General features: G+C 40.1%; 4 protein-coding genes across 8 annotated transcripts; 1 reads left to right on the top strand and 3 right to left on the bottom strand.

Moving 5' to 3' along the window:
• Positions 1-1901: 1901 nt before the first annotated feature.
• Ncoa6 (Nuclear receptor coactivator 6) lies at positions 1902-12684 on the bottom strand. Its single transcript, XM_064682943.1, has 6 exons — positions 11682-12684; positions 10506-10686; positions 9128-10429; positions 4109-9058; positions 3548-4045; positions 1902-3484 (listed from the first exon to the last, which is right to left on the bottom strand). The coding sequence occupies exons 1-6, from the start codon at positions 11694-11696 to the stop codon at positions 3423-3425; spliced, it is 7008 nt and encodes a 2335-aa protein (XP_064539013.1). The 5' UTR covers positions 11697-12684; the 3' UTR covers positions 1902-3422.
• Positions 12685-13177: 493 nt separating this feature from the next.
• cype (cyclope) lies at positions 13178-13920 on the top strand. Its single transcript, XM_064683000.1, has 3 exons — positions 13178-13330; positions 13522-13705; positions 13769-13920. Exons 2-3 carry the CDS (start codon positions 13533-13535, stop codon positions 13830-13832), a joined length of 237 nt encoding a protein of 78 aa, XP_064539070.1. The 5' UTR covers positions 13178-13330; positions 13522-13532; the 3' UTR covers positions 13833-13920.
• Positions 13909-14823, bottom strand: LOC135428873 (acylphosphatase-2). The gene is made up of 3 exons (XM_064682999.1): positions 14524-14823; positions 14220-14346; positions 13909-14158 (listed from the first exon to the last, which is right to left on the bottom strand). The coding sequence occupies exons 1-3, from the start codon at positions 14585-14587 to the stop codon at positions 14044-14046; spliced, it is 306 nt and encodes a 101-aa protein (XP_064539069.1). The 5' UTR covers positions 14588-14823; the 3' UTR covers positions 13909-14043.
• A 335-nt stretch (positions 14824-15158) lies between these two features.
• On the bottom strand, positions 15159-23951 carry fusl (fuseless). Of its 5 annotated transcripts, XM_064682995.1 has the most exons (6): positions 23667-23938; positions 23490-23539; positions 18410-19664; positions 16501-16653; positions 16252-16435; positions 15159-16193 (listed from the first exon to the last, which is right to left on the bottom strand). In XM_064682995.1, exons 3-6 carry the CDS (start codon positions 19139-19141, stop codon positions 15856-15858), a joined length of 1407 nt encoding a protein of 468 aa, XP_064539065.1. In that variant the 5' UTR covers positions 19142-19664; positions 23490-23539; positions 23667-23938; the 3' UTR covers positions 15159-15855. The 5 variants fall into 5 exon arrangements, with proteins under 5 accessions (XP_064539065.1, XP_064539067.1, XP_064539064.1 ...); XM_064682997.1 differs by lacking the exon at positions 23490-23539 and having other exon boundaries at positions 23802-23951; XM_064682994.1 differs by lacking the exon at positions 23490-23539.
• Positions 23952-26525: the final 2574 nt, after the last annotated feature.

Here is a 26525-nt window from a genome sequence, read left to right as displayed (position 1 = left end):
TAAATATTTGAAGCACTTGCGTGTCTCAGGCATCTACATCTTATTTCATTATTCAAATTTTGTATCTGCGAAACATTCTTAAGTCTTTTTTAGCCATAAATAAACTTAATAACTCGCACATGTTTTGAGTGAATTTTCATAAAGATCCTTGGATATGAATTTGAGCTAGAAACCACCAAATCTTTGACTCGCCTTTCTGACAAAGAGGTATCGAAAAGTGTGGAGCACCTCCTAAAGAATTTTTGATCTTTGAAAATGATTTTCGTTTAGCGACACGTATTCTTTATGTTTTTATGAAAGACTTTGAAAATAAGTTTGAACTAAAAGAACCTTTAACCCGATTTTTCCACCGCGGAGGCTTGCATTATGGAAGAAGTGTTAAATACTCCTAAAATGAATTTTCTAAAAGATCTATGCAAAAGAGTTTACACGCGAATATTTTCTTACTCATCCATTGACCCGCATTTATCACCCAAGACGGGCGGATTTTTCGAATAGTGTGAAACATGTATCAAATAGGTTTTCACAAAAATTTTCGAAAATAATATTAAAGCCCATCGGATTTCATAAGCGAACTACAGAAAAAGTTAATTTAAAAAAAGTGTGGTTATGTTGGCAAGCTTCAAGGCATTGGCTGCTAGCGCAGATTTGAACAATTTCTGTTCACATTTACACACACACACGCACACACACGCACACACACACACATTCATGCGCGTCTTTATTGAATTCTGATATTTAAATTCGATTTTTTCTCGCAGCAGATGAGTTGTTCCAATGGTTATCGGGTAGTAGCCGTGGCAGATGGCGCAGTCCGTTGCGGGTTCGAGTCTTACGGGGGAACCATTTTTTTAATTTAATATCTTGTTTTCCTGGAACGTTATACGATGGACTTCAAACTGATAGTCAAAAAGCTATGTGTAATTTAGACATGAAATTCAAGATAGTACGGGTAGATTTCAAATTCACTCAGGAGTTGTAGTTATAAATAAAATGTTATAGTTATAAATAAACTTGACACGGGTAAGACCGGTAAATAGCCGATAGTACAATATATGATTTGCTGTTTTTTCATTTTTGAAGATAATGTTTTATGTATGGGTTGTTGACGGTATAAAAAGGAAATGATTTTTGTTTTTTTTTTTAATTTTTGTGTATATTAAATCTTTGTATTTTCTTTTTTCTATAAATATTTTTTTACTTTAATGTTAAAGTACAAACAAATTCTTTATAATAAATTTCTAATACTACGTTTTAAGACACTTTCGTTTTATTTTTGTTGTTCTTCATCTTGTGTTGTTACATGCAATTGCTTTTTATTAATATTTAATTTTTTAATTTAACCGTGTGTGTATGTCTTTGTTGCACGAGTTTGTGTTGAATGGCATTGGCATATAAGAACTAATTTCGTTTATACAACTCTGCCATTAACAATTTTGCAGATTTAAATTGCGGTGAAATTGAATTTATTTATTTTCATATTGCTTGTGAATTTCGTGTGTGGATAACTGTGAAATGCTTAGAATTGTTGACATCCATATGGTTTTTATGGGGTTTTTGTATCATAACGAACTCGTTTTATATATGTGTTCAGAGATATAATATGTACATATATCGGTACTATATATGAATGTTATTCTAAAGGATCGTGGTTTTATGTAAGTTTCTCTCTTCATTCTTTACATTAACCATGAACTAAGTATCAAAAAGACTTATTTAATTAGCAATCATACAATACACATAAGATAATAATATTGAACAATATATATATGTATGCGTTTAAAGAAATATTAATATAATGTGTTTGTTTAGCGTTTTGCTTCTGCTATGCATCTTCATTTTCCCCTAATTGTTTAAATAACATTTAGCAAAAATAGAGCCTGCTTTATATACAATACAACTTTTGCTTTCGTTTTTTTTTTATTTTTTATTTTTTATGTTTCTTGTTTTGTGTGTATGCAAAATATATAACATTATATACGGCTTCTTTTTTGTATATAAGTGTAGACATATGTTCATTCGCTTTGCAAAACTACAAACACTTTTTATATATTTCTCTCTGGTCTACACGCTATTTTATCGTGGTTTGCCTTGACTAACTTATTGCAGAGGTTTTTATGTGCATATATTGGTAGAGAATTTTCGTTAATATTATGAGCGTTTAAAACTAAAAAACAAATTTTTTCGAAACAACGCAAACGTTTGCATAAAAAAACTATAAGGACTATATATCTATATTTCGTGTGCATATACTTAAAATATAATAAAATAAAAATATAAAAGTATGGTCTGATTTGTTTTGCAATCTTAAGCTTGAATCATTAGGATAAACCGTAGTAAATTATTTATATTCTTAAATGAGTTTATGTTGCATTTATTTGAATAATGTCTAAAGTATATACAAGAGCTTAGATGAGAAAATGAAAATACGCATGCGTTTTATAGGGTGTTTGAGTTAACTACTTTGTTATACATTTCTGCACATATTTGTTTTTCATCTAATTTGTTCAATACATTTTTTGATCTTCACATAAATTGTCTGTTTCACTTGACTAGCAAATCTATTAACCATGGGATATTTGATGAAAAGTAGCGCTCAATTAGTAAGGGGTAGTTTCAAAATTAATAAAAAAAAAAATAAGTGAAACATGGATTTATGTGTGTGATGCTGCTCGTCAGAGATGCAACATTATTGCAACCTTTGTTTACAACTAACTATACAAATATTCAAGGAAAAACCTTTACAAAAACTTTTTACAAACAAAAGAATTGGCTTTTGTATGCTTGTGTGAGTTTAAGCTATTTACAGAGCTCAGAGCTGTAAAACAAAGCATCGTAAACAATTCTTTATCAAAACGACGCCGTTATGCCGTTTGCGATGAGCTACTGCCGACAGAACGATCATCGGCTGTCACGCTCAAGTCCGGAACGGATTCCTGAAAACTTAATCCCATGTTGTTGTTAAGCGGCACCATGTTGAGAACCTCGCTAACATCACACCATTGCTGCTGCTGGTGTTTGCCAGCATTAACATTTTCATTTGAGCTTCCATCGCGGATTTCGAGGTTTTGATCGTCCTTCTCACTCAGGAGGTTATTCAGACACATGTTGAACTCATCGTAGTCTACAAAGTTGCCGCAGTCCAAGGCTGTGGCATTGCTCAAATCTGGCATAAGCAGGCTGACCGCATCAACGGTCAGCGCTGAAGAAATATTAACGAGATCCTCTTTGACATCTTTAATATCGTTTTCAACGCTGCCGTCCTCCTCGACGTCGCCTTCAACGTTTTGCGCCTGGTCCAAAGGGAAACTAGTGCTGAAATCAAACCTATCCGGAATATCCAGTTCGATTAGCTCAACCAATTCGTCCTCGTCAGCATCGTTTGCCTGATTAATTCCCTTAGCCAAGGCGCAAAACTCTGGTCACTTGTAATCACGCGAAGTCCTTCTTCGTCGTCCCTCGGTCAGCATAGACTCGCTGATTACTATAAGTTTCCAAATTTTATACAATCTACTATTACATTTAAGTTGCTTAAGCCAAAATTTACCTGCACTGCGCGTTTTTCGGCGCGCTTCTGCCACACTCTCCACACTCGCATTCGTATTGGGATTGGCCGCTCCGCTGACTACTCCGGTACTCGCAGTTCCAGTTTTACCCGTCGTCCCTTTGTGCTCTGCGGCTGCAGCCGCAGCAGCAGCGGCTGCATTGCTTCGACTGTATATAATTTTGTTGGCAGCAGCGCTCGCCCTGACGCTCCTTCTCGTGCCAACTTTTTCGTCTGTTGGCGAATTGGTGGTTACAACATTATTGTTGTTAGTAATGTTGCTGGTATTGCCACCGGTAGCAGCGGCTGCTGTTGCGCCACGTGTTGCATGCACTACATTCGCGTTATTGTTGTTGTTGTTGTTGTTTGATGTTGCAGCTGTTGCCGTGTTGCTGACAGTCAGCAACGTCGCACTGTTATTGTTGCTGCTTGTTGCAATGGGCTGCGCTTTGGCTGTCTTCTGTGTCGGAGTGGATGTAGTAGTGTTCAAACTGGGAGCTTCTGTAAAGTACTCGGGACTGACTGAACAAAGAATTACCTTTAAATTGAATTTGTTTTACTCACTGTGTTGCTGCTGCTGCTGCTGCTGTTGCTGCTGTTGCTGCTGTTGCTGGGCATTACGTCTGGTCACGTGCCTTTCCTCAAACTGTGCTTTTGAATTGCGCACCTTGCCTGCCACCTCGATTAGTGGCTCGTCCGAGTCGGAAGACTCTATTTCGATCTTCTTCGATAGCATATAATTGAGCCCCGTTTGGTCTGTTATTTCCGCATTATTGTTGTTGTTGCCGCCACTGCTGCTGCCACTGCTGACACGTGCACGCTTGGCGCTGTTGCTGCTGCTGCTAGTCTCGCCGACAAGACTGGCGTCGATGGTTCCATCATTGCTGCTGCCGCACTCTGACTCTTGGCGACGACGTTTTATACAGGTGTTATTATTATTGTGCACAGGTGTTGTCGTGCTCTGACGAGGGCTCGGGACTGGCGTAACACGGGTTGCACTTCTAATCGGCAATGTTGGGGTTGCTGTCGCAGAAGATGTTGGCATGACTACAGCTGACTGTTGTTGTGCATCTGGGCTGGTCTTTGGAGCGTCCATTGGACTCTCTAGTCGACTTGTAGCGCGTGTTCTGATCCGCGGCGTTTCAGTATCCAACTGAGGGGGTATTTCAATTGATATGGGTTGGAGTGCGTCGGTTAGCTTTTCTTTTTTCTCATCCACCGCGTCTTCTTTGTCCGGAATGGATTCGCGATTTATTCCAGGCTTTGGTTCCTGTTTAATAGCCGTTACAGCCGTTTGTCGGTTGTCCTGCAATTCAGTTTCCTCCGGTTTACAGGACAAGAGCGTCGGCTGATCCTCCAAAATATTTTTTTCTATTTTCATCTCCGCTTCTGTATTTGGATCCCTTACAGTTGTTGATAATAGCACTGTTGTTGCTGGTGACGGTTTATTTTTATCCTCCGTTTCGATGTTATCCGTTAACTTTTTAATGAGATCGTCGTGTTCAAGTATAACATGTTCCCCATTCAGTTTCGGGGTGCTTGGCGCAATTGTTGTAGTCAAATGGAAGCCAGCCCCCCTAGTTGCAGCTACAGTCTCCTTTGATGCACTGGCTACAATGTTCTCCGAGTCATCCGGAATGTCTCCCTCCATTTTGGCCAGTGCCTTTTCAATCTCATCGTCGGCATTCTGCAGCTGCTGAAGTTTACTATTGCCGCTTGTTGTTGGAACTGCTGTTGAGGCAACTGCTGCAGATTGGGTTATTGTAGTTGATGCACTTCCAGAAATTATTGCTTGCTTGGTAACCAATTGTTGTTGTTGCATTTGTATGGGACTGCTGGAGGATTGCTGATGCGGACTTTTTTCAGAGAGCGCATCCATGGACTCTATACCACTGTCTTCGCCGCCGCCATTGTTGCCATGACCGGGAGTGCCGCTACCATTGCTGGCGGGCGAATTGCGCAAAGTGCTGGCCAGCACAGACGCCGGCGTTGGTGACGATGTTACGCTTGTTGTTGTACTCGCTACTGTTTGTAGACTCACATGGTTTAGTTTGGGATGCCCTGACGTTATTGTATGTGCATTTGTACTTCCAATCGCATTCTCATTGACATTATTAATAATAGTCGAGTTCATCGAGATTGCCACGGGCAGCTTTCTCTCCCCAATCATTGACAATGTTGCAGTCGCAGTCGCAGTCGGTGTTGTGGGCGAGGCCGTGGTGACCTTTATTGTGGCTGTATCGGTGTTGCTCGGCGCCCGTTTGGTGATTTCGACACGCTTCAGCGTCGTCGCACTTGGCAGCATGGTAACGGCCGCCGCCAGTTGTTGTTGCTGCTGCTGCTGTTGCTGCTTCTGTAACTGCAGCTGTTGCACAGCGGTGATGTATGGCGGCGGCTTATGGTTTTTTGTCATCGGCTTACCACCCACAATGGGTGTAATGGTGGCTGCAGTCTTAATGGGATTCTTTAAGGTAATATTGCTTAGCACGCGACTGTTGCTACTGCTATTGCTAGTATTATTATTATTGTTACTATTATTATTGTTATTGTTATTGTTGTTGTTGTTGTTGTTGTTGTTAGTGGTGCTGGTGCTTGTGATAGCGCTAAGAGTGATGCTACTTGGCAACGAGGTGGCAATCTTGCTAAGCTGCTGCTGTTGCTGGATGGTCGTGGTGGTGCCAGTGTTAGTTGATCCCACGGTCGCTAGATGCCCATCGCTGGCTTGCGATTTGTGTGCCTCCACAATGGCACTAATTGTAAGCCCGTTCTTTCCGGCCACAATTGTTGTGGTCTTAGCACCTGTTGGCAACTGTTGCGCTGGGTGAACTGATTGCGGCGGCAATGGTGGTGGTGGCTGTAGGTTCTTTTGTAGCAGAATGCCAGAGCTGGGTAGCCCATTCACATGTGGCGCAGATATCAACTTCGACTGTTTGCTCTCCGTCCCTCCGTCCATTACTAATGCTGGCTGTTGCTGTGCCTCATGATCGCTAAGGGTTCGCTTTATTTGGCGAGCCCTTTGATCTTCGTCAGTGGCCAAAGGCTTTTTCCGCTCCTTGCGCGTATTCTTCACAACCACTGAGTTTTTGCCGCGAAGTCGAATCTGAAGCGGCGGAACACGTGGCTCACTCAGTCCAACGGCACCACCTTGCTGTGGATCAGTTTGTTGCTGATGCTGGAAATTGCTATAGACTGAATGGTTTTGCTGCTGCTGTTGTTGTTGCTGCTGTTGTTGTTGTTGCTGTTGTTGTAGTTGCTGTTGTTGTAGTTGCTGTTGTTGTAGTTGCTGTTGCTGTTGTTGTTGATGTTGTTGCTGATGTTGTTGCTGATGTTGTTGCTGATGTTGTTGCTGATGTTGTTGCTGATGTTGTTGTTGATGTTGTTGCTGATGTTGTTGCTGATGTTGTTGCTGATGTTGTTGTTGATGGAGCTGCGATGCTGGTAGAGTCAGCAATTTCGCCTGCGTCGGTAGTTGGTGCTGCTGTAAATGATTGCTGTCCATTATGGCATTGACTTGGACATGCTGATGCTCATAAGACGCTGCAGCTATATCCACCTTCTCCAGTTTAAGTCGCAGCTTGATTTTCTCCTCTGCAATGGCTGCTGCCGACACGGTCACTGCTGTTGTTTTAGCCCTAGCATTTCCCTTGGCACGTTCCCTTTTTGGCTTTGGGGTAGCCGTTGCTGTTGCATCCTTTGCTTTGCGTTCCTTCACACCCTGTTGCAGCTTATCGCGCAGGAGATTTGGTTTAGTTTTCTTACTATTGCCAGTGGTGGCAAGAGTGCTATTTCCTGCAGTATCAATCAGGGAAGAACTGTGGCCTGATTGAGAAGAGTCGCCGGAAGCGGTGGACTGCATTTGCATCTGCATCTGTTGGGTTTGCGTGGGCTGGCATTGGTTCGCCTTGTGCTGCGTCATTTTTCTCGAACGATTCGATGCAGATTTGTTGGAAGCAAGGGAATCGTGAGAACGCTCTTGATCACTGCTACCCGCTATTGGCAGCTGTGAACCAGAAATTGCCGAATTGGAGTCCTCCTCGGAGAAGATGTTGTTCGGCAGCAACATGTCGTTGGCAGGATTAAAGCTCGTGTAACCGCTCAGGCTATTCGACATGCTGCGAAATTGAAGTTGCGTTGTTTCTTGCTCGGCCTCCGTATCACTGTCATCGCTAGCCATAGGCTCCATATCGCCAGTATGGGGATTTATGATGAACTGCTTTTGCTGGACATTTCCTGGTGCTTGTTGTTGCTGCTGCTGCGCCAGTTTCTTTTGCGCAGCAACTTGGGCATTTGGACTTTCAACTTGTTGCTGCTGCATGTAAAGTAGTTGTTGTTGATGCGTGCGATGCGGCACTTGCTGCTGAGGCAGGTGAATCTGGCGCTGCAACTGTTGACGTTGTTGTTGCTGTTGTAGCTGTTGCAATTGAGTTAATTGTTGCTGTCTCTGCTGCTGCAACAACTGCTGTTGATTGAAGGGCTGCATGTCCAACATTTGAGTTTGTTGCTGCTGCTGCTGTTGCTGCTGCTGTTGCTGCTGCTGTTGTTGCTGGGGTTGCTGGGGTTGTTCTATGCATCCGGGCGTATCCTGAAGCGTACTCAGGGCATCTCCTACATCCATGCCGACCGCCGTCAAATTATCCTCGATCAAGTCCAAGTCTAGATCCTTGGCATCCTGAAGCAATGATTCGAGCTCGTTCTTATCCTCAAGGCTCAGCGTTGAGTCTAGATCACAGTTTAAAGTTGGCAATAAAGCGTCTAAATCGTTGGTTGTTAAGGCGTCGAGGTCGGACAACGAAATCAATGGATCATTTAGGCCATGACCAACGGCTGTAATGTTCGTAACATTCTGCGCTTCCTGTGCTGCCCCTAATTGCTGGATTGGTACCGGTAACTGTTGATGCTGCCGTTGTCCGGCCCCTGTCAGTGCTATCGTTCCTGGTGGTACCATTTCTCCCGTATTAGATGCTGCTGTAGTCTGTGCTGGACCGTTGTTAATTTGCTGTTGCTGTAGATTGTATTGCATCTGGTAGCGCGTGAATTCCTGAAAACTGATTTTAGTAACCGAATCCATCGGCTTATTTAGCGCGGGCCAGCGCGAATTCGCCGCCGCCTGATTGTAGTCGGGAGGCGGTGGCAGCTGCGCATTGCCCGCGCCTGCTACAGGTACAAGGTGAGCATGTTGCATATTAGAGATTGGTTGCATCTCTTTTTGCTTTTGTTGAAGCTGCGCCAACTGATGTGAATGTGGACTTTTCGGCGTGTTCGAAGGCGAAAGCATTGACGAAGGAGGCTGATGGTTAGCCATCAGCGGACTGTGCATTGAGTGATGGCTGGATGCAGGTGAATGGGCAATCGGCGAAGCGCCGCCATGAGACATAAACTGCTGCGCCTGAGGCGAAGACAACGGCATGCTCATAAGTCGCTGATGTTGCTGTGGAGGCGGCGGTAGACCTGCTCGGATTTGCTGCTGCCTCAACTGCTGCTGCGATTGTTGCACGCTTTGATTATTGAAGCAATCTGCGGAAGTCAAAGTATTAGTTAATAACTGAATATAAAGATTAATGCTACTGCTGTGCGCTTGCTTACCAGTCTGTTGCTGCCCAAGAAACTGCTGCTGCTGCTGGGGTGGCATAAATCGTGGGTGTATGCCCTGCATCTGATGATGGCGCTGTTGATGTACCTGTTGCTGTTGGTGACGCAATGCCACCGCATGCTGAAATCGATGTGGTGTGGGCACCTGATTATACAGATTCGCATTGCCACTAGGACTGAGGAGCAGCTGCTGGTGCTGCTGCTGTTGCTGCTGTTGTTGTTGGTTTGGCAGGTTGCGCATTAATACGGGCCCGACCCCGGTTGGAGAGGAGGGCACCACCGGACTAGGCACGTTTCCAATGTCGAGAGGTGCACCTGTGGTTCCCATGACAAAATCATTAGGAGTGGCTGGGGAGCACCGCATTGGCGAGCTGGAGTTCATCATTTGTGTGCTTGGACTCATGCTAACTATTGGTGACTGCGGAGTTGTTGGCGCCGCCAACTGGGGCGACTTCATTTGACTTGAAATTGTATTGCCGTCGTTTTGCAGCAGGTTGACCAATAGTGGGGATGATATTGCTATATTATTGCTGCCTGACAATGTAGTTGTAGGCGCTGGTGCTGCAGATGAAGATGTCGTCATATAAGTCTGTGCCGGCTTCGCGCTTGGTGCAACAACTGCCGAATTGCTATTGTTGGGTGTTGTCAAACTTGAACTTGGACCTAGACCGGGATATGGTGGAGGCGGATTTACGAACTGAGATTTATTGGAGGTTCCCGCAAGAATTGTGGTTGCAATAACCTCGCCGTTCTGCGTTGTTTGATTATTTAACAGATTGAGAGTCGCAATCGGGGGTGGCGGCGGTGGGCCCAGTGCGTTTATGCTACCTGTTGTTGCCGTATCCCTGCCCTGCAGGACACGTGCCTGTCGCATACTTTCGAACGGGAAATCTCTTGGCACATTAAGCGTGCCTGCAGGTGAGGGCAGCAAAGGCACTTTGCCTTCCATGGGACACACTGTGTTAGGGGACTTGAAAACAGGCGGCGTCGTATTTGCATTACTGTACGGCGAGGATGGTGTCTGCGGCGGCAATGACTGTTGAATTAGTTTCTGCTGCGTTAGCACATTTCGCCGCTGCTGATGTAATTGCTGCTGGCTAGAGATTGCATCGTTTTGCGTCATTTGCGTGATTCGCTGATGTTGTGTATAGGCTGCTTTGCTTGTACTGGGACCATCGAAGGTGGGCGCCGCCAGAGGCGTCGTCGCCGAATTGCCAACGCCAACATTGAGGGCGGCTTTGTTGGAAGACGTGCCAGCCGCCTCAATTGCACCGATTGCGACATCTTTTAAAGTATCTATAAATTAAAGTTACGACAAGCGTATTAAAAAGAAAGGAGCGTTTATACCTAAACGTTATTGGATAATACCTACCTTTTGTTATTTTAATATCTTGTCCTCCAACATTTAAAGCTATCACAGAATCGCCTTCAGGCTGCACGGAAAGAATCCCGAGCGCACGCAGGGTGGGATTGCCCTCGACGGCCAGTTGACGCAGTCGTTGTGCTGCATCCCAGGGGAGAGACACCGATATCCGCACAGACGGTTCAAGCTGCTGTAAGTGAGAGAGTTCAGTTAATAAATGCATTGTAAATTATATACATTTAAGGAAGCAGGAGGCAATGATATTCCTAGTGATGTAAAACAGTACGATATGCCAACATTTATCGTCTATCGAAAACTGAGCTTGCACATGCAGCCCTGTTGTAATAGCCACACAATAAATTCGTAGGTAACGATGTTGTGTATGTACCCAGTAAGCAATCACATTTTTATAAAACTGCCTGTAACTTTAATTCATTATTAAATAATAGAACAATTAAGTTCTTGGTAATTGTTGAGCCAGCCATGGACAGAAAAAATAAAAAACAATTAAACATTTTGACGTTTCTGTTTTGTGCTCGTACTTCGTGTAGCGTGCGAGAGAGATGGTTATATAGGGTTGTTGGAAATTCCAACAACAATTTATTACAACAGAAATATACGGATATTATTAATCCATATCTAGCCACTTATGCTGCATTATAAAACAAAACAATTTACTACTTTGGGTCATACCAACAATATCTCAAATGCACAAATAAAGAAAAATGCAAAAGCCCCCTGGTGAGAGGTTGCTCACGTTCTCATTTTCGACATACGTTATCGATATCTCGTCGCCATTTTTCTTAAGGCTCTGGAAAGGGTTGGTGCAAGAGGGGCAGGAATTGGTAACCAAAACACTGCTGTGGTCACCTTCGTTCCTTATTTCCATTTATTAAAATCCCAGAAAAAATATAGAGCCGTACGCACACAGGTGCATTTAACGCATGACACGTTCGAAAACGGTTTTTTATGTAAATGAAAACGGCGTGGGTGACGCAAGTTTTTAATAAGCAAACACGACCCCTCCACCTCTAAATTCTTGAATGAAAATGCAGAAGTCGCGAATCAGCTGTTTGGGCAAAGTTGACTGCGGCTAAATAAACCCAAAATCAGTTAAACCATCAAAAATGATGGAAGAAAGTGACACGGGAACACAAGTGCATTAATGCCTACATATGTACTCACCTGTTTAAGTGGCATATCATCACACGGCAATCGTACCCGTCGTAGATTTAATTGGCAAAGTGTTGTACAAATTTTGCATTTAGTACAAGCGCACACAATTCTTGCTGTTTCTATTTCTATAATCACGAATGTGTATCGACATCAACATCGTGGCCAATTAATAAATTCGTTTTTGTTTTCCAAACTATAAGACGCGCATTGTTTCGTTCTTTGTATTTAAACAATTGCATGTTTGCACTGCACGCATTTTCAACTATTGTAAGCTTGTTAATTTCATAGAATATGACACAAAAACACAGGTCCTAACATTACCGCCCCGCACACTTAAAATTGTTTTTGCTCCACGGTATGCACCAACTAAATTGCTGTTTGGTTTTTATTTTGGTCTTTATCTGCACTTTTGCTGCTCGTTTGCATCCACCCATGCATATGTGTTTTTCAGGAGCTCAACGTTAATTTGTTATTTAACTTAATTTAACTTTAACATGCACATCTTCTGTTTCCGACGCATTTTTCCGATTTAAGACAACGTGGAGTGTGGGTGAAGGCGTCCAGTAATTGGGCGCTCCTCTGCTGGTGCTGGCGATACTGATTTGCTTTTGATTTGACTTTTCCAATCTTTTTAAAAGCAGCTAACTGCATTTAATTGCAAGTATTAGTTTTTAAAAAATTAGTAATGCACTTTTCACAGCATGTAGTGAAATATTCTGGTGTCACAGTTGTTTTTTCATTGCTTTGGAAATAATAATATTGCTTTTCACTTTGAATATTTTTCTTGTCACAATTTTCGATTGAACAAAGTTTCTGGTGCTGATTAAGACAACCTACGAACGGATACAAAGTTTATAGTTATACAAGCAGTCAACAGAATATTATTAATTGATTTTAAGCTTATTGGTATTTCTTTCGCGTAGTGTTTTTGTTGTTTATTTTGTAAAAAAATCTTCGTAATTATTGAAATTCCACGAACAATAACAACCGCCATTTGCATTCGCCTTAGTGGTAGCCATTTTTATTTTCCAGTCAGTGTTGACCTTATATTTGTCAACAAGACGTACTAAAAATGCCAGCAAATAGCGCTCAGTGTTGCCAACTAAAAAAAATATTGTCTTATAATGTTTCTCAGACAATTTATCGTAAAGACTAAATTTCCTGGAAATTACTATAATAAAACTGTAGAATTCAAATATTTTCTGGAAAATTTCTTAAAAAAAACTCTAGAGCTATAATCTTTTTATGAAAATGTTTTTTTTTATACTAGAATAAGAATATTTGATACGGGAAATTTATAAATTTCAAAATTTTCCTAAAAATATCGATATTTATAGAACTTGTTAGTTTAAATCACTAATTAGTTTATTGGTTAGATGAGTAAATCTCGAGAATTTAGTATTTTTTTAATGTATATATATTTGTACGTTTGTTAGGTTGCAGGGTAGAATATTTGTGTCAAACAAATAAACTAAAATCGGTGTAATATCAAGAGCAAAAAGTGAAATATCGGAATCCGATATTAGATGCAGATACCTTCGACAATCGAATCGCAGCATTAACATAGTGTGGCCACCCCAAAAACCATTTGTGTCATGTGGCAACCTTACAGAATATTTGATTAGAGTGGCAGCATTCATAGTGAATAATCTGCAAATGTGAGTAAAATAAAAAGTTCAGTAATATCTTTACAGTATTAATATCTTGTGTCGGTAAGGAGTATCGCGTAAATAATTCATTTCAAATTTAGTAGCCGATTAAATGTTTGTTGTCTGAATTTTTCGTAAAGGAATTTGCTGTACAGAAAAGTTACATAACTACTACTGACCAGTGAAAATTCTATTTACAGTCAACAATAATATGGCCAATACTCCAGCAACCTCCAGCAGCGCCGGACCCGTGCTGCGCGGCCTGCACAATGCGACAATCAAGCGCAATCTGGCTGTGGCGCTTGGCCTAACTGCAATTGTGACAGTTGCCTTTAAGGTTTTGGTCAATGATCCAAAAAAAGCTGCCTATGCTGAGTTCTACTCGTATGTACTAAACTCCCCAACAGGCTTTCGCCTTAACTCACAAGCATTTGGTTTGATTTACAGGAAATACGACGCCAACAAGTCCTTCGAGCGTATGAAGGCTGCCGGCCGTTTCCAGTCGTGCTGAACTAGCTCTAGGTCTAGACGGAATAGTATAAGACATGAAAATGTTGCTGTTGCATTGAAAACCAAATACACTTCAATTCGTATGTGAATTGCTCTGTTTTATTTGCAGCCCCAATTCAAGTCGGGATGGAAATCATTTATTAATTGGTTTCTAGAAACTTATCGAAATAGTGCACAAAACAAACACAAAAACCATAGACACAGGACAACATTTAAAATCGAATTGCAAAGTCTTTGTAGTCCAGTCGATTTAAATTGCTCTGATTTCGCAACTCACAACGCTCGATCTGACAGCCCGGCGAGCCCTCGCTGGACAGCCAGGTTATCCTGTAATTGAAATTTGAGCATTAGTTATAAAAGTATAATAAGCAATGCGTATGTAACGTACATTTTGTCCACCTCCGCTTTGGGGCCCTGCATTTTGCCCACAATGGTGCCTCGCTTGCTGTTCTTGACCCAACCTGTGATTCCTGCTTTGGTGCAGCGATCACGCGTGTCTTTCGTCAGATTTAAGCCTGCCGATTACACAAACATTCTCTGCTATAATTACTTTGTATTTTGCTAACAATCAACAACGAAACAAAGCCAAGGACATGAAATGCCGAGCTACTGTCCAAGATATATTTTTAGCACGCGGCGCTTGGCGAACAGGCGACGGCAATGGGGATTTAAGTAAACTATTAACTCTTAACCTTGCACATGTCCAAACACCTCGAATTCCAGTGTGATCAGCTGACGTATGTCAGGTATGCCCATGTCGATCGCTTACACTTTCTGTCCTGGCTGCGATTATGTAAAGTTATGGACCTGCTGAGGCCCTGAGTCATATGTGTACACAATTAACTTGGTTGGCTTTCAGTACATTATAAAGTCTCTGATAACTTGTATTTGATTAAATAATTTGATAATCGGAAAAATCGAATGATCAATTGCAATTGATTTGGCTGTTGCGGGTATGATTTTCAGCAAACCGTCGACGATTTTCAACTGAAATGCCAAGTTTTTTGCATTTCACGCCTTGCTTCAATATCAATTGCTTTCTATTTTGCGCTTTCGATTTACATTTGCGTATTTATTTTAGCTGCGCAAAATCCACCCCCCCCCCCCACTAACCCCCCCTCGTGTTGCCTTTTAGTTTTTTATTTTCAGCGAAATTGGTCTGATAAATGCTTGGCCAGGTACCCTACGCGTTGACTAAATTTAATACATATTCAACTACTCTATTTAGGCCTTATTTAAATCAAATTTTAATATAAATAACATCAGGCAATGATAAGTGACAACTATTATTAATGTTATTGTTATTATTATATTATTAAAAATAATGTAAATTTTTCAATTAAATTTTATTCTTTGATTGTCAAATATATATATTGTATTTTTTCCATACTTTTATGGAGTGAGAAATGCAATTTAATTTGTATTCGTATTACTAATTTTTTAAAATTTAAATTTTACAAAATACTGTGAGTTAATTTGATGTTTCTTCGCGAAATTGAAAATTGTTGCACTACTTTATTTATTGTTCAAAATTACAAATATATGTGCTCGATTTGTAAAATCGAAAACAGAGCATATTCCGGTCGCCAAAACTGTAGGAATTAGTTATATGTACATATAAAGAATTTGCAAATTTCCTTACAATTTCGATAAACAAAAGAAAAAACAAACATACAATAGTTTGTGCCTCTAAGAAATATGTAGAATAAATGTATATAGAAAGCGAAAACTAGATTGCAGTGCATAATGTACAGAAGGAAAGGAAAAGTGCAAAAGTGGCGAATTTGTACCAACGATTTAATGTACATACGTACGTTAGTATAACACATAAATATATATATATTGAGTTTTGTACAGTTAAAAATAGCAATAATAATGTGAGAGCCCAACAAGCCAGGCTGTTAAGTATGCTTTTGTCTCCAAGCACGAGCTAAACTTAAGTTTATTCATTTAAAATTAGTTAAACATGGTCTGTCACGAGAATTGATTCCGATTCCGGTTCAGATTCAGATTCAGATTCAGATTCAGATGATCTGTGCGCTGGCAGGCGGCTTCTCAATCAGGCTGTTCTGCGCCTCCTTGTCCTTCTCCGAATGCTTGCCCAGCCCCGCCGTCGTGTGATCCGCTTTCACATAGTAAAACGGCGACTCCAAATGCAGATACGGCTCGGAGGCCAATTTCTTGCGGCGCTCGCGCAGAAAATGTAGACGCACATAGTTGATGGGCAGATGGACGCACTCGGCGCCGGAGCCCTCGGCATCGATGAAGACGCCACGCACCAGAATCGAGTTGGAGCATTTGAGGGCGGCCAGCACCAGGAACGGAATGAGGTGCGTTATCCAGAAGCTCATTAGCCGATCGTCTAAAGCAATCAGAGTGTTAGGGAGGATCTATAGAGGCGATATGTTGCATTTATTTACCGGGAAACACATAAACATCGAGCAGATTCCAGATGCCGCGCCAGGCATTTACGGCTCCGAAAAATGTCATCAGATAGTAGATATCGCAAATGATCAGCTTCAGGATGCCGCTGATGCGCCGGCACACGTAACGCATGAGCGGCTGCAGGACAAAGGTCACGAAGACCGTCAGGTAACCAATGAGCTGTGCGGGTTGAGCAGAATCTTACTTGAATGGCTTAGGAAGTCGAATGCTTGGCTCAGGCTTACCAGTGATCCCCAGGCGGACTTTGCCTTGTCGCGCGGATACAGGGTTAAATCGAAGATGCCCCAGACACCGCGCCAGGCAATCACGACCAGGCTGCCAATGACAAACACGGAAAACAATGTGTCCAGCACGTAAAGGCCGGGTTGATTGAAACCCTACATCAATGATATCGAATACACAGCACAAATTTGTACATATTTATCCATTAAGGGTGAGCTCAATATAGCAAAGCAATTCAAGCGGGAATTTCTGTTGTTTTTATACCCTAAGTCGATCTAGTCGAGAGTCGATCTAGTCAAACCCGTCTGAGTAAGTCGATCCCAAAACTACAAAAGCTAAGAACTTATTTGATTATTTTTTTTTCTTATTTCCACAAAAGCATTCTTTCTTTTTATTTTCTTTAATTCTGTTTATCGCATAATCCGATTTTTTTCAATGCTAACTCGAAAACTACGAAAGCGAAATACTTTAAATTTTATAAAGTATATAACCCTCATATTTTCAAAATATTGCTAAAATCCATTTTAAGAGCCCTTTAAGTATACATCGAATTTTATGAGAATTTAATGCTCCAAACTTGGTGTGTAGGTTCCCGTATAGTAGATAAAGAATTAATATTATGAATAGAGTACGAATATAGGTTGAATTTAACAAGAATCGGACTATAAACACCGATGGGTAGCAAGAGTGCATTTCTTACATATAGTCTGGAGCAAAGGTAAAAAGAATTACCTCTAAATACAATCTGCAGATCTTTTCATTTATGTACTTATGAGTATGTATGTTTAGAGGGAAGTTCGAATTTTCGGCATAGGCAGCTTTACGCTGGGTGGCAAATTGGTCCTGAGATTTGAAATTGAAATATATATACTCGTATACCATAATTTTTCGATATATCTCAGCCCGTTTCGATAATATCGGTAGGAATAGTTTTTTTTATGCACTTATAGAAGATAGCTAAGGAATAAAATAAAAAAAGAGAAATATCTAAAGTAACGAAATATCAAGAGATTTCTTTCTCCCTCGCCCTAAGGCCCGTGATTTTATATTAAATAAATAACGAAGGATTTTCAAGGCATTGTAATAAATGAAAGATGACAAATCGAATCGATTTCAGAGACTTTAAGAGGTAGATCCTTAAAAAAAGGTTTAAAGAAGATTCGATTCTCAGTTATTTTTTGTCTCAAATGTTTGTCGAATACAGAAGAAGTCACAAACAACTCCATAAAGTTTTTCTAAATCTGATAAGATCGATTTATAATTCTTGTTTTTGAGTACGTTTCGAATATTTTAAGAGAAAAAGGGACCTCGAATTCGAAATGTTTTCGAAAAGGTCGATTTATAATTCAGTTTTTTGAGTATGTTTCGAATATTTTAAGAGAAAAAGACCTCGAATTCGAGATGTTTTCAAAGAGATCGATTTATATTTCTTGTTTTTGAGTATGTTTCGAATATTTTAAGAGAAAAAGGGACCTCGAATTCGAAATGTTTTCATGAAGATCGAGTTATAATTCTTGTTTTTGAGTATGTTTCGAATACTCTAAGAAAAAAAACTTCGAATTCGAAATGTTTTCGAAAAGATCGATTTATAATTCTTGTTTTTGAGTATGTTTCGAATATTCTAAGAGAAAGAGACCTCGAATTCGATTCGCCCAAGAATGTTTTACTGTATGCACAGCTCTCTATAATATTATTAAATATTGATATATACACCTATTTGTACGATCCGTGTTCTTAAAGGTCGGATATTAAACAGCTAATTTATAAAAGTAAGTCGAATGAATGTTGACGGAGGACGGAGCTCAGAGCTGAATGAAATCCATGTCTAGTTTGATATCTTTGCTAAAGCTCTCTTTGTTTTTCATGTTTCGTATTTCTCTACAGAAGCTTGTGTAGAATATATCTATTTACCGGTATTTTGAACATGGTGTCCACCTCAAAGTAGTCGCTCTTGTGGTCCATGGTCACGGTGTAGGGCGCTGCGCCCAGATTGCGCAGGGTGCGGGTTCCGACCAGGAAGAGCAAGGCAATCAGAGTCACCACCGAGATGATGGCCAGGGAGTCGATGCTCGTGAGCCAGTCGCAAATCATCCAGGCACCGCGCCACATATTGACGCAGACGATGCCAAAGATGGCGGTATAAAGACGTGAGATGGCGTAATAGGTGAGTCGTCGCTTGTCGGGATGTATGTGATCCTTGAAGAAGTTCTGCGTAATGGTGAAAATAAAGTGACCCACTCCGCCGATCACAAAGGAGGCCAGCGCGGAAAAGGGCTGGCTATTCGGAAAGAGCAGCACGCCCATCAGCTCCCAGGTGCCGCGCCAATAGGCGATCACGCAAGGCGCCACGACCAGGCAGGAGAGCAGCACGTCCAACAGTTCCAGCAGCAGCTCGTGCAGATTTCGCCGTGGCGCTTCGGGTGCATATTTCTGGCTGTGCAGCGCGTGTGTGCAGGTGTGATGCATTGTTAAATGGGGCAGGGAATGCGATTGTTTATGCGGCAGGTGTGTATGCTGCTCCGATGCCGTCGCCGTCGCCGACGCCGGCACCGAGCCAAGGCATGAAGTTATCGTTGGCTTTGTGTTGCCGCTGATAATAATCGGCGCTGGTGTTCCCGATGTGCACTTGTCCGTGGTCAGCATATTGTGTGCCCGTACTCAGTGCTCCTTCTTCCAACCAGAAGCCAAATTCTTTGATTGCCAATTTGCGTTGCGGATAGGTTGGTTTGGTCCAGACGTCACCCTGTACGGCTTTCATCTGTTCATCTGCGTTCTAATACTGTTTTTGCTGTGGCTCCGGGATTGGCGAATCGCGAATGCTGACATTGTGTTGATTGTTAGCTCCGTCCGGCTGAGAGAGACAGAGAGAGAGAGAGATGCAGCTGAGTGGGGTTCTCCTCTTCCTTCTCCTCCTCTTGTCTCGTTTCGTTGCACTGATAATAATCCAGCACTGATAATTATTATAGTAGTTAAATGACAGACTACGTGTTTGTCTGTCCACCAGAGCCAGAGCCAGAGCCAACCTTCTCCCAGTTGTCAATCCGGGTTGTATAATCCACATCCACATCCACCACAATACGCCAGACGGCCGTCCGGTCTGGGTCTGGGTCTCGGTCTGGGTCTGGGTCTCTCCCTTAATACGTTTCTGTTGTGGCTGCACTTGGGCCTGCAAATGCAAGAAATGCATCAAAATGTTGCTCTAAAGCCGTAATTAATTTTAGTTTATTTAACTGTGACCTGTGACCTGTGACCTGTGGTGCACCTTTTACCTCTTAATTAGTGCCTCATATGGAATCATGCTTAGCCAAAGCTGAGGCTTTTATGCTCCTCTATTTTATTTTTTAGATATTTTTTTTACTTATTTATTAAAGGGTCGACAAAAACGAGTGTCTTTCTAATTATTTAATATATCAAATTATAAAAACTAAGCGCTAAAAGTCTAATTAGAATAAACAATTTTCTAATAGCATTACCGACCAATTTATTTATTTAATAAACCTCTTGAATTAGATAATAAATGTTTAAAAAATGAACTGTTTTTTTAACTAGATTTAGCAAATCAAGATTTGTTACTTTCACTTATATATACTGATACAGGGCCTTTTACCGATATGATATCTTTTGTGATCCCTTAAATTATTACTATTTATGATACCCACTGTATTCTTAATAGGGTTAATAAGGTTGTTTAATAAAAACGGCTGACTTATGTTTCCGTTTGGCTCTAATCAATATATATAGACATTCTGTTGTCATTGAATGTGATATGAATGGCCCCACTTTTGACTAACATATCGCCTCGCTCAAGCACTTAATATATCCAATTTAAGACGCCAGCAAACATTGAGAATATAAAGTGAGGCCCCAACGCAATAAAAGTAAAAATACTCGTTAATTGACAGAGGCTGAGATTTAAAGAGCTTCGCTTCGGTTTGTCATGGAGAGTGCAAAAACCTTACCGAATGCGACTGAAGGTGCCAAATTTAATAACTATGCCTCAATATACTTATAATGGGTCACGAAAAAAAAACTAAAGTTAATTTCAACAACGAGCATGTTGAGGCTGAGCCAATTTGTAGCTCTAAATATGCCTCTACATGTGTGTATATTGTGTAGATCAAAATTAACAAAAAAAAAAAAACGCCACTAATTAGACAAACGCATAGTATATGACGGAATTAGAATGATTTGAGCGTCGCAGGATGTTTGTGATTTGTAGCTTGGACAACGCGGCGTATGCGCAATAATTAAACATGACATTCAACAGGTTATGGCGCTGCCCATTTGAAGGTCTATCAAATGCTAATGCAGACAGCAAAAAACAGCAAAAATAGCAAAAAACAACAACAATGCTGTTGAGATTGGGTCAAGCGCATTCGCATTTAAATAAATCAATGTGGTCAAATTGCTGAGTAAATGGAAGTCCCGCGGCGCGGCTCATTAAAGCAGTCACTGCGCAGCAGGACTTCCTCGAAATATTAGGGGTCACTTGTATTTGAAAATTAAATAGAGTATATTTAAATTTAGACCAGATAACGCCCGTCCCAATACCAAGTCGCCAAGTGCTGCATTGTACTTCAATTGCCTCAGCTAATTGACAAGAAACTGGCGACATTCTGAATTCCAATTGGAAATGCCGTGATGCTTACAATTTTCGCAGTGCTTATCAGATCAGCCCCCCCTCCCCTCCCCTCCCCTCCCCTCACACCTCTGCTTAGCTTTAAGCTAATTATATTTGCCAACAAATGATATACCCCCATAATGCAAATCTATGTACACTTAGGTCTCTAATCGAATGTTGACTTTTGTTAACTGGCCGCGTTGCTAGAGCTAGATTTTATAGTTTGTTTGTGAGAATCTTGATCAAACAGATACAAATTTGCACAAGACTTACAGACGATGAAGTGAATGCTTTTATAGTTTTTATGATCTTTGAATATGAAAACGAGCAGCAGGGATATCTTCGGATCGCCGATTGTTAAATACACTTGTAAAATCTTAGAGAACAGAATATTTTGACATACAAGAAAATATTTGTTTACATATGAACGATCCTTCATGTGGCAGCTGTATTATATGGTTCGAAGATGATGAGATTTTGCATATATATGGAAAGTGGGTCAAGATATCTTGATAGACAGGATTGTTTTCTATACAAGAACCTACTCTTTGACCGATCGTTTCTATGGCAGCTATATGATATAGTTATCTGATCCGGCAGGTTCCGACATATGCATTGCCTTCAACATCAACATTCAAATCTGAGGGACTATAATACATATACTTGTTGGGTCGAAATTATCTTCTTTTATGCGGTACACATTTCATGACAAAATTATAATACCCTCTACAAGTGTATAAAAATATTGCGATAATGCACTATGGTTTAACAGTTTAGTTTTAAGGTATTAATTCTGAATGCAGAAGCTAGACTCATGAAATGATTTGATTTAACTGGGAAACTATAAAAACTAAATACCTGAAATTGGATAAATAATGCCTATCATATGCAGAACGAGTTGATTATTATTTTCAATGTTTAATTTAATTTCTAAAATAACTAAAATATATCAATTTTTAGACTTGGTTTTTAATCATAAGACTTGAAGAATACTTCCCGCTCCCCCTAACATGTGTGTTATGTTAAGCTTAGGCTTTGGTATTTGCACATATTCGGATGAAAAAAAACCTAGTATACTTAAAAAAAATGGTAGTGAATTGAAAAACTTAAATATGTTTTTTGCGCTGGAATCGATCAGTGCCTTCTGATCTCTACCAAGCGATTGAATGAGGGAATGAGAAGGTATAGTTACAAGTACGTGAAAATTGTAGTTATGTTATTGAAATGAGGGAAACAAATCAGAATGCACATATACTTATTTCCCTGAGGTATTTAAGAACTCGTATCCATGTCCCTCTCTCTCTATCTCTCTCTCTCTCTCTCTCTCTCTTTCTGTCTACCCGTCTGCCTGTCTGTATGAATGCATCGATTGCGGATATTACACAAGTTATAGACTTGATATTTGAAATATATTTATATGTATTTATTATACGCAAAATTGGCAGTTTTTAGTCGATTTTTCGTCCCCTTTCCAAAATGGAAACTTGTGATTCGGGGAATCCCCAAGTCAGGCACTCCGGACTAAAGCAAGATCGAAGAACAAACATAGAAGTTATTCTACATTCAATTTTTAAAGGTGTGCCACAGGTGCAAGATCTCGTATAGTAAACACAGATCCAGAATACTTTACATTTTAAATACTCCCATTTTGCCCAAAGTTACAAATTCTAATTGTGAACTATAATATTGGCTGCCATATTTATGTACTGAAAATTGTATAAAGATCCGAAAATAAACAGAAAAGTAAATCACGAAAAGTCTTTTCCATAAACTTCGACTAAGTATTGCATTAATATAAAATGCAAAAAAAATAATTGTAATAATTGAACTTTCAAAATGGGTTAGCGGGTGATCGGATGAAAACCGAAATAGTTGGCCGACCCTAGGTAAAGTTTTCTTAAGCCACCTTCCAAAAAAGTTAATTAGATGAAATTCCATTCATCGTTTATACTAAATTTAATCTAATATTTTCCCACTGGATCGATTTTCAGAAAATTGACAAATTTCGAAAATACGTTAAATGAATTTTCAGAAAGATATTTGCAAACGTTTCCCACAACTCATCACATAAAATAACTATACAAAAAAGTTGTTTTCAGTCTGTCAGGACAAACATTTCAATGAAAAACATATATATTTACCCACACACTTATCATCCGAGGCTATTAAGGCTGAGTTTGCAAGCTGGCTATCTTATCAGACCCAAACTTTTAATCATTCACTGTTATCAAACGATAACTTTACAATCCGGACTAAAGATAATGCGTACAATCAAATATGTATACACAACGAAATTACGCATATTAATTTAAATATGTACATGAAAACAAAACAAAAAAACAAAAAATAGCAGAATTCCCAATTGTTTACCGTTTCAAATTAGCATTATGTTAGTTTAGCTGTGATGGCGTCTCCGGCGACTGCAATTGTGGGTGCGTGAGTGAGAGAGTGAAATTGAGAGGAGGTTAGTCGGTTAACATATGCACACACATATGTATGTATGTATGTGTATACACATATACATATATACATTATAATTGTACGCACTGATTGAAGCACACGTGTAATTGAAAGAGTTTTTCGATTCGTTTCAAGCAAAGATGCAATTTGTGGAAAGGGCCGTCTTCAAATTACGCGTACCGGAAGTGAATATTACGACACCTGTTCAATTTTGGGCCTTACTTGATCGCGAGCAAGACTTTGACTGTTGTCGAAGGAGTTTGATGCTTGAATGAACGAACGCGACTTTAGGCGCTTCTATATGTATTTATTGAAATAGCTTTGTCGCGAGCACACGTAAACACAATAAATACACACATACATACATACGCACAGCACAGAGCTGACACACACACACACGCACACACACAGGCACAAATGCAATCTAGTTTATTTGTACGGTTGTTTGAACTTCGAGATATATTTTTGCGCTGCGCGAGCTTATGGCACTTTGAAGCTGCAGCATCCAGCGCGGAGGTCACTTTAGTCAGCCGTCAATGGCAGCAAAAACTGAACTGCGTCTGATCTGAGTTTCGCTTTTGAACTGAGCTAGGGTCGTCAGCCGCGTCGTCCGTGTCGTCCCCAGATTCACACTCGTGCTCATATTCTGCTCTACGGTCGAGCCACGAGCAAGCTTATCAAAACGTACTGCGGCGCGTCGCGTTAGGTAGTTTTTTTTTTTTTTTTTTTTTGGATAAACCTACCTATTAGCCGATCGCTACTGTTTCTGAGGTCGCCAGCTCGGCTCAGCGGCTCAGCATAGCTCGGATCTCAGCAACTCGGATATCATCTATTTGATTGATTCTTGTCGTTTGCTGCCTGGACAAAAACTGGCTGAGCTATTGATTGTTCAAAATTATATGATCTGATAAACGTAAAATTTTCCACCTCCAGCTGATATAGTCTCAGACATGATTGTACGGCTGTTAAAGCTATTCAAACATATATACATACATATAATCCATCGCAGCGAAGATTCCGACTATTTACACAGCCAGCAGAAACAATTTATCTTTTGTTTTTGAATATCCTTTAGAGTATTTACAAATAATTCTGCTAGTTTATTTGGTATAAATATTTAAGTAATTCCACAATCATTGAAAATGAAACGTGCGCAAATAAAGACAGCTTTATTTGCTGTATTCCATCCTTTTCAGCTCGATTCACTTGCGTCTAATAGAAAATCGCACTTTGCTAAGTTGATTGTGTGCTGTATCACTTTACGCAAAACAAGGGGCTAATAAAAATTTTAAATTATTTGCAGCTAATAAGAACACAGTACTTTATGAATATTCATTTGAAACTGACTTGGGAAACTAGAACTGGCGACCAACTTCTCCTTTATATGAGAGGCCAGTAATTTATGCCAGAATGTCATTAGGTGTATAGATAACAAAAAATTGTAATATTATGATTCGATAGTTACGTTTGTGAAAATATTAACTTCAGTCAGCAATTCGCTGCGGCAAATGTGAAAGTGAATTGTTAATCTAATTCATAGAATCGTTCCCACCGTTGTCAAACACAACAAATACATTAGCTTACATAAAGAACTGAGGTTCCTGTATATGATAATAATTAATAATTAAAGTAATAATTAAAAAAATGTTTTTCCTCAATAATAAGTAAATCGCGTTTTAAAATAATTCTATTTGTTTTTAGAGTCCTCAAATGAATAGCAAACTTTAATTAATTTTACATTTTAGCTATCACAAAACCGCATAAATAGACTTAAATGCGTATCATTCATTCATTCGTTGGATAGTTATTCAATATGCGTGTCACATAACAAAACTGACCTAGCATAAGATTATTTAATTAAACTAATTTTTATTTATGTTTGCCGTTTATTCAAATTCCACCTGACACACATTTTCTTAGAAACTTGCGCTTTGCTCGGTCGCAGACTAATTATGCATATGATCAAAATTGAATGTATCATAAATATTAAAATTACCGTAAATTATTTAATAAATTGATGAATAATTTTTTTTTCTTTTATTTCTTACAATAAATTACATAGCTTATTATTAGAAATAAATGTAGGACACAATTAAGTATATACATACAACAATCAACTGATTCAAGTCGAACGAGCGGTTCTCATTAACTAAAATATTTTCGACAAAAAGTGCCTCTAAGCTCACGAGCTGCCGGCTGTGAGGCTTATCAGCAGTGATAAGGGTAAGTGTATTTCTTCAGCGATCTTAATAGTGGTCAGCTGCTGCTGCTGCTGCTGCTTACATTCAGACATCGACACATCTATATAGTACAGGTTTCTACAGCGCACCGATCTGACATGCGCGAAAACAAGAGAAGGCTTCCCAATAAGACTAAAAACCCCTGGGTCATAAATCGCGGGCAATGGCTGATTATCAATTGCTTATCAGTTGTCAGAGCAAAAGGAGCAGCAATCGTCTGCTAAACTTTTTTCCATTAAAGATTGTAATATTTTGTAGCCATAGGTACCCTATAAAATGTATAAGTCAGAAGGTTATGCAAATGTGTGTGGGCAGAAAGAGACATGTTCAACTTTATAAAGCATTTACTATGTACGCATTCTATCTCTATATATAAAACTGTGTGTCCTGACTGACTGACAGCCTAAACCGTACAGCTAGGAAGCTGAAATTTTCACTGTAGTTACCTAATGTGATGTAGGTGCACGTTAAGACGGGGTTTCGGGAAATTCCAATCGCATGTGTGGAAAAACCGCGAAAAACGTTTGCATGAAACTTTCTTGGTAACCATCCGATCGTCCTCAAACTTTATTTCAAATATCTTTGTTCAAATTCATTTCACACTTCTCGACAAATACATTACTCTTTGGTGGAAATGGGGGTCAAAGATTTGGTGACGTTTCGCGCTCAAATTCATTTGCAAGGATCTATACGAAAAAATTTCCAT

Source organism: Drosophila montana, unplaced genomic scaffold, assembly GCF_035044405.1.
Source record: "Drosophila montana isolate Dmon_TW-CO22-7 unplaced genomic scaffold, ASM3504440v1 contig_2581_1, whole genome shotgun sequence".
Lineage (NCBI taxonomy): Eukaryota > Metazoa > Arthropoda > Insecta > Diptera > Drosophilidae > Drosophila > Drosophila montana.
Note: the sequence above shows the minus strand (reverse complement) of the source record. Positions and strands in the feature narration are given on the sequence as shown.

Bases quoted from the DNA above. Each gene is read 5' to 3' on its own strand.
- Ncoa6 (XM_064682943.1), bottom strand. The intron at 9,059-9,127 runs GTAAGCAAGCGC...TGACTTCCGCAG, and splicing joins TCTTGGGCAGCAACAGACTG to ATTGCTTCAATAATCAAAGC. The intron at 4,046-4,108 runs GTGAGTAAAACA...AGTACTTTACAG, and splicing joins GCAGCAGCAGCAGCAACACA to AAGCTCCCAGTTTGAACACT.
- LOC135428873 (XM_064682999.1), bottom strand. From the start codon at position 14,587: ATGGGCATACCTGACATACGTCAGCTGATCACACTGGAATTCGAGGTG. The intron at 14,347-14,523 runs GTTAAGAGTTAA...TGTAATCGGCAG, and splicing joins GGTGTTTGGACATGTGCAAG to GCTTAAATCTGACGAAAGAC. The intron at 14,159-14,219 runs GTACGTTACATA...TTTCAATTACAG, and splicing joins AAAGCGGAGGTGGACAAAAT to GATAACCTGGCTGTCCAGCG.
- cype (XM_064683000.1), top strand. From the start codon at position 13,533: ATGGCCAATACTCCAGCAACCTCCAGCAGCGCCGGACCCGTGCTGCGC. The intron at 13,706-13,768 runs GTATGTACTAAA...TTTGATTTACAG, and splicing joins GCCTATGCTGAGTTCTACTC to GAAATACGACGCCAACAAGT.
- fusl (XM_064682997.1), bottom strand. From the start codon at position 19,141: ATGCTGACCACGGACAAGTGCACATCGGGAACACCAGCGCCGATTATT. The intron at 16,654-18,409 runs GTAAATAGATAT...TCATTGATGTAG, and splicing joins ACACCATGTTCAAAATACCG to GGTTTCAATCAACCCGGCCT. The intron at 16,436-16,500 runs GTAAGCCTGAGC...CAACCCGCACAG, and splicing joins AGTCCGCCTGGGGATCACTG to CTCATTGGTTACCTGACGGT.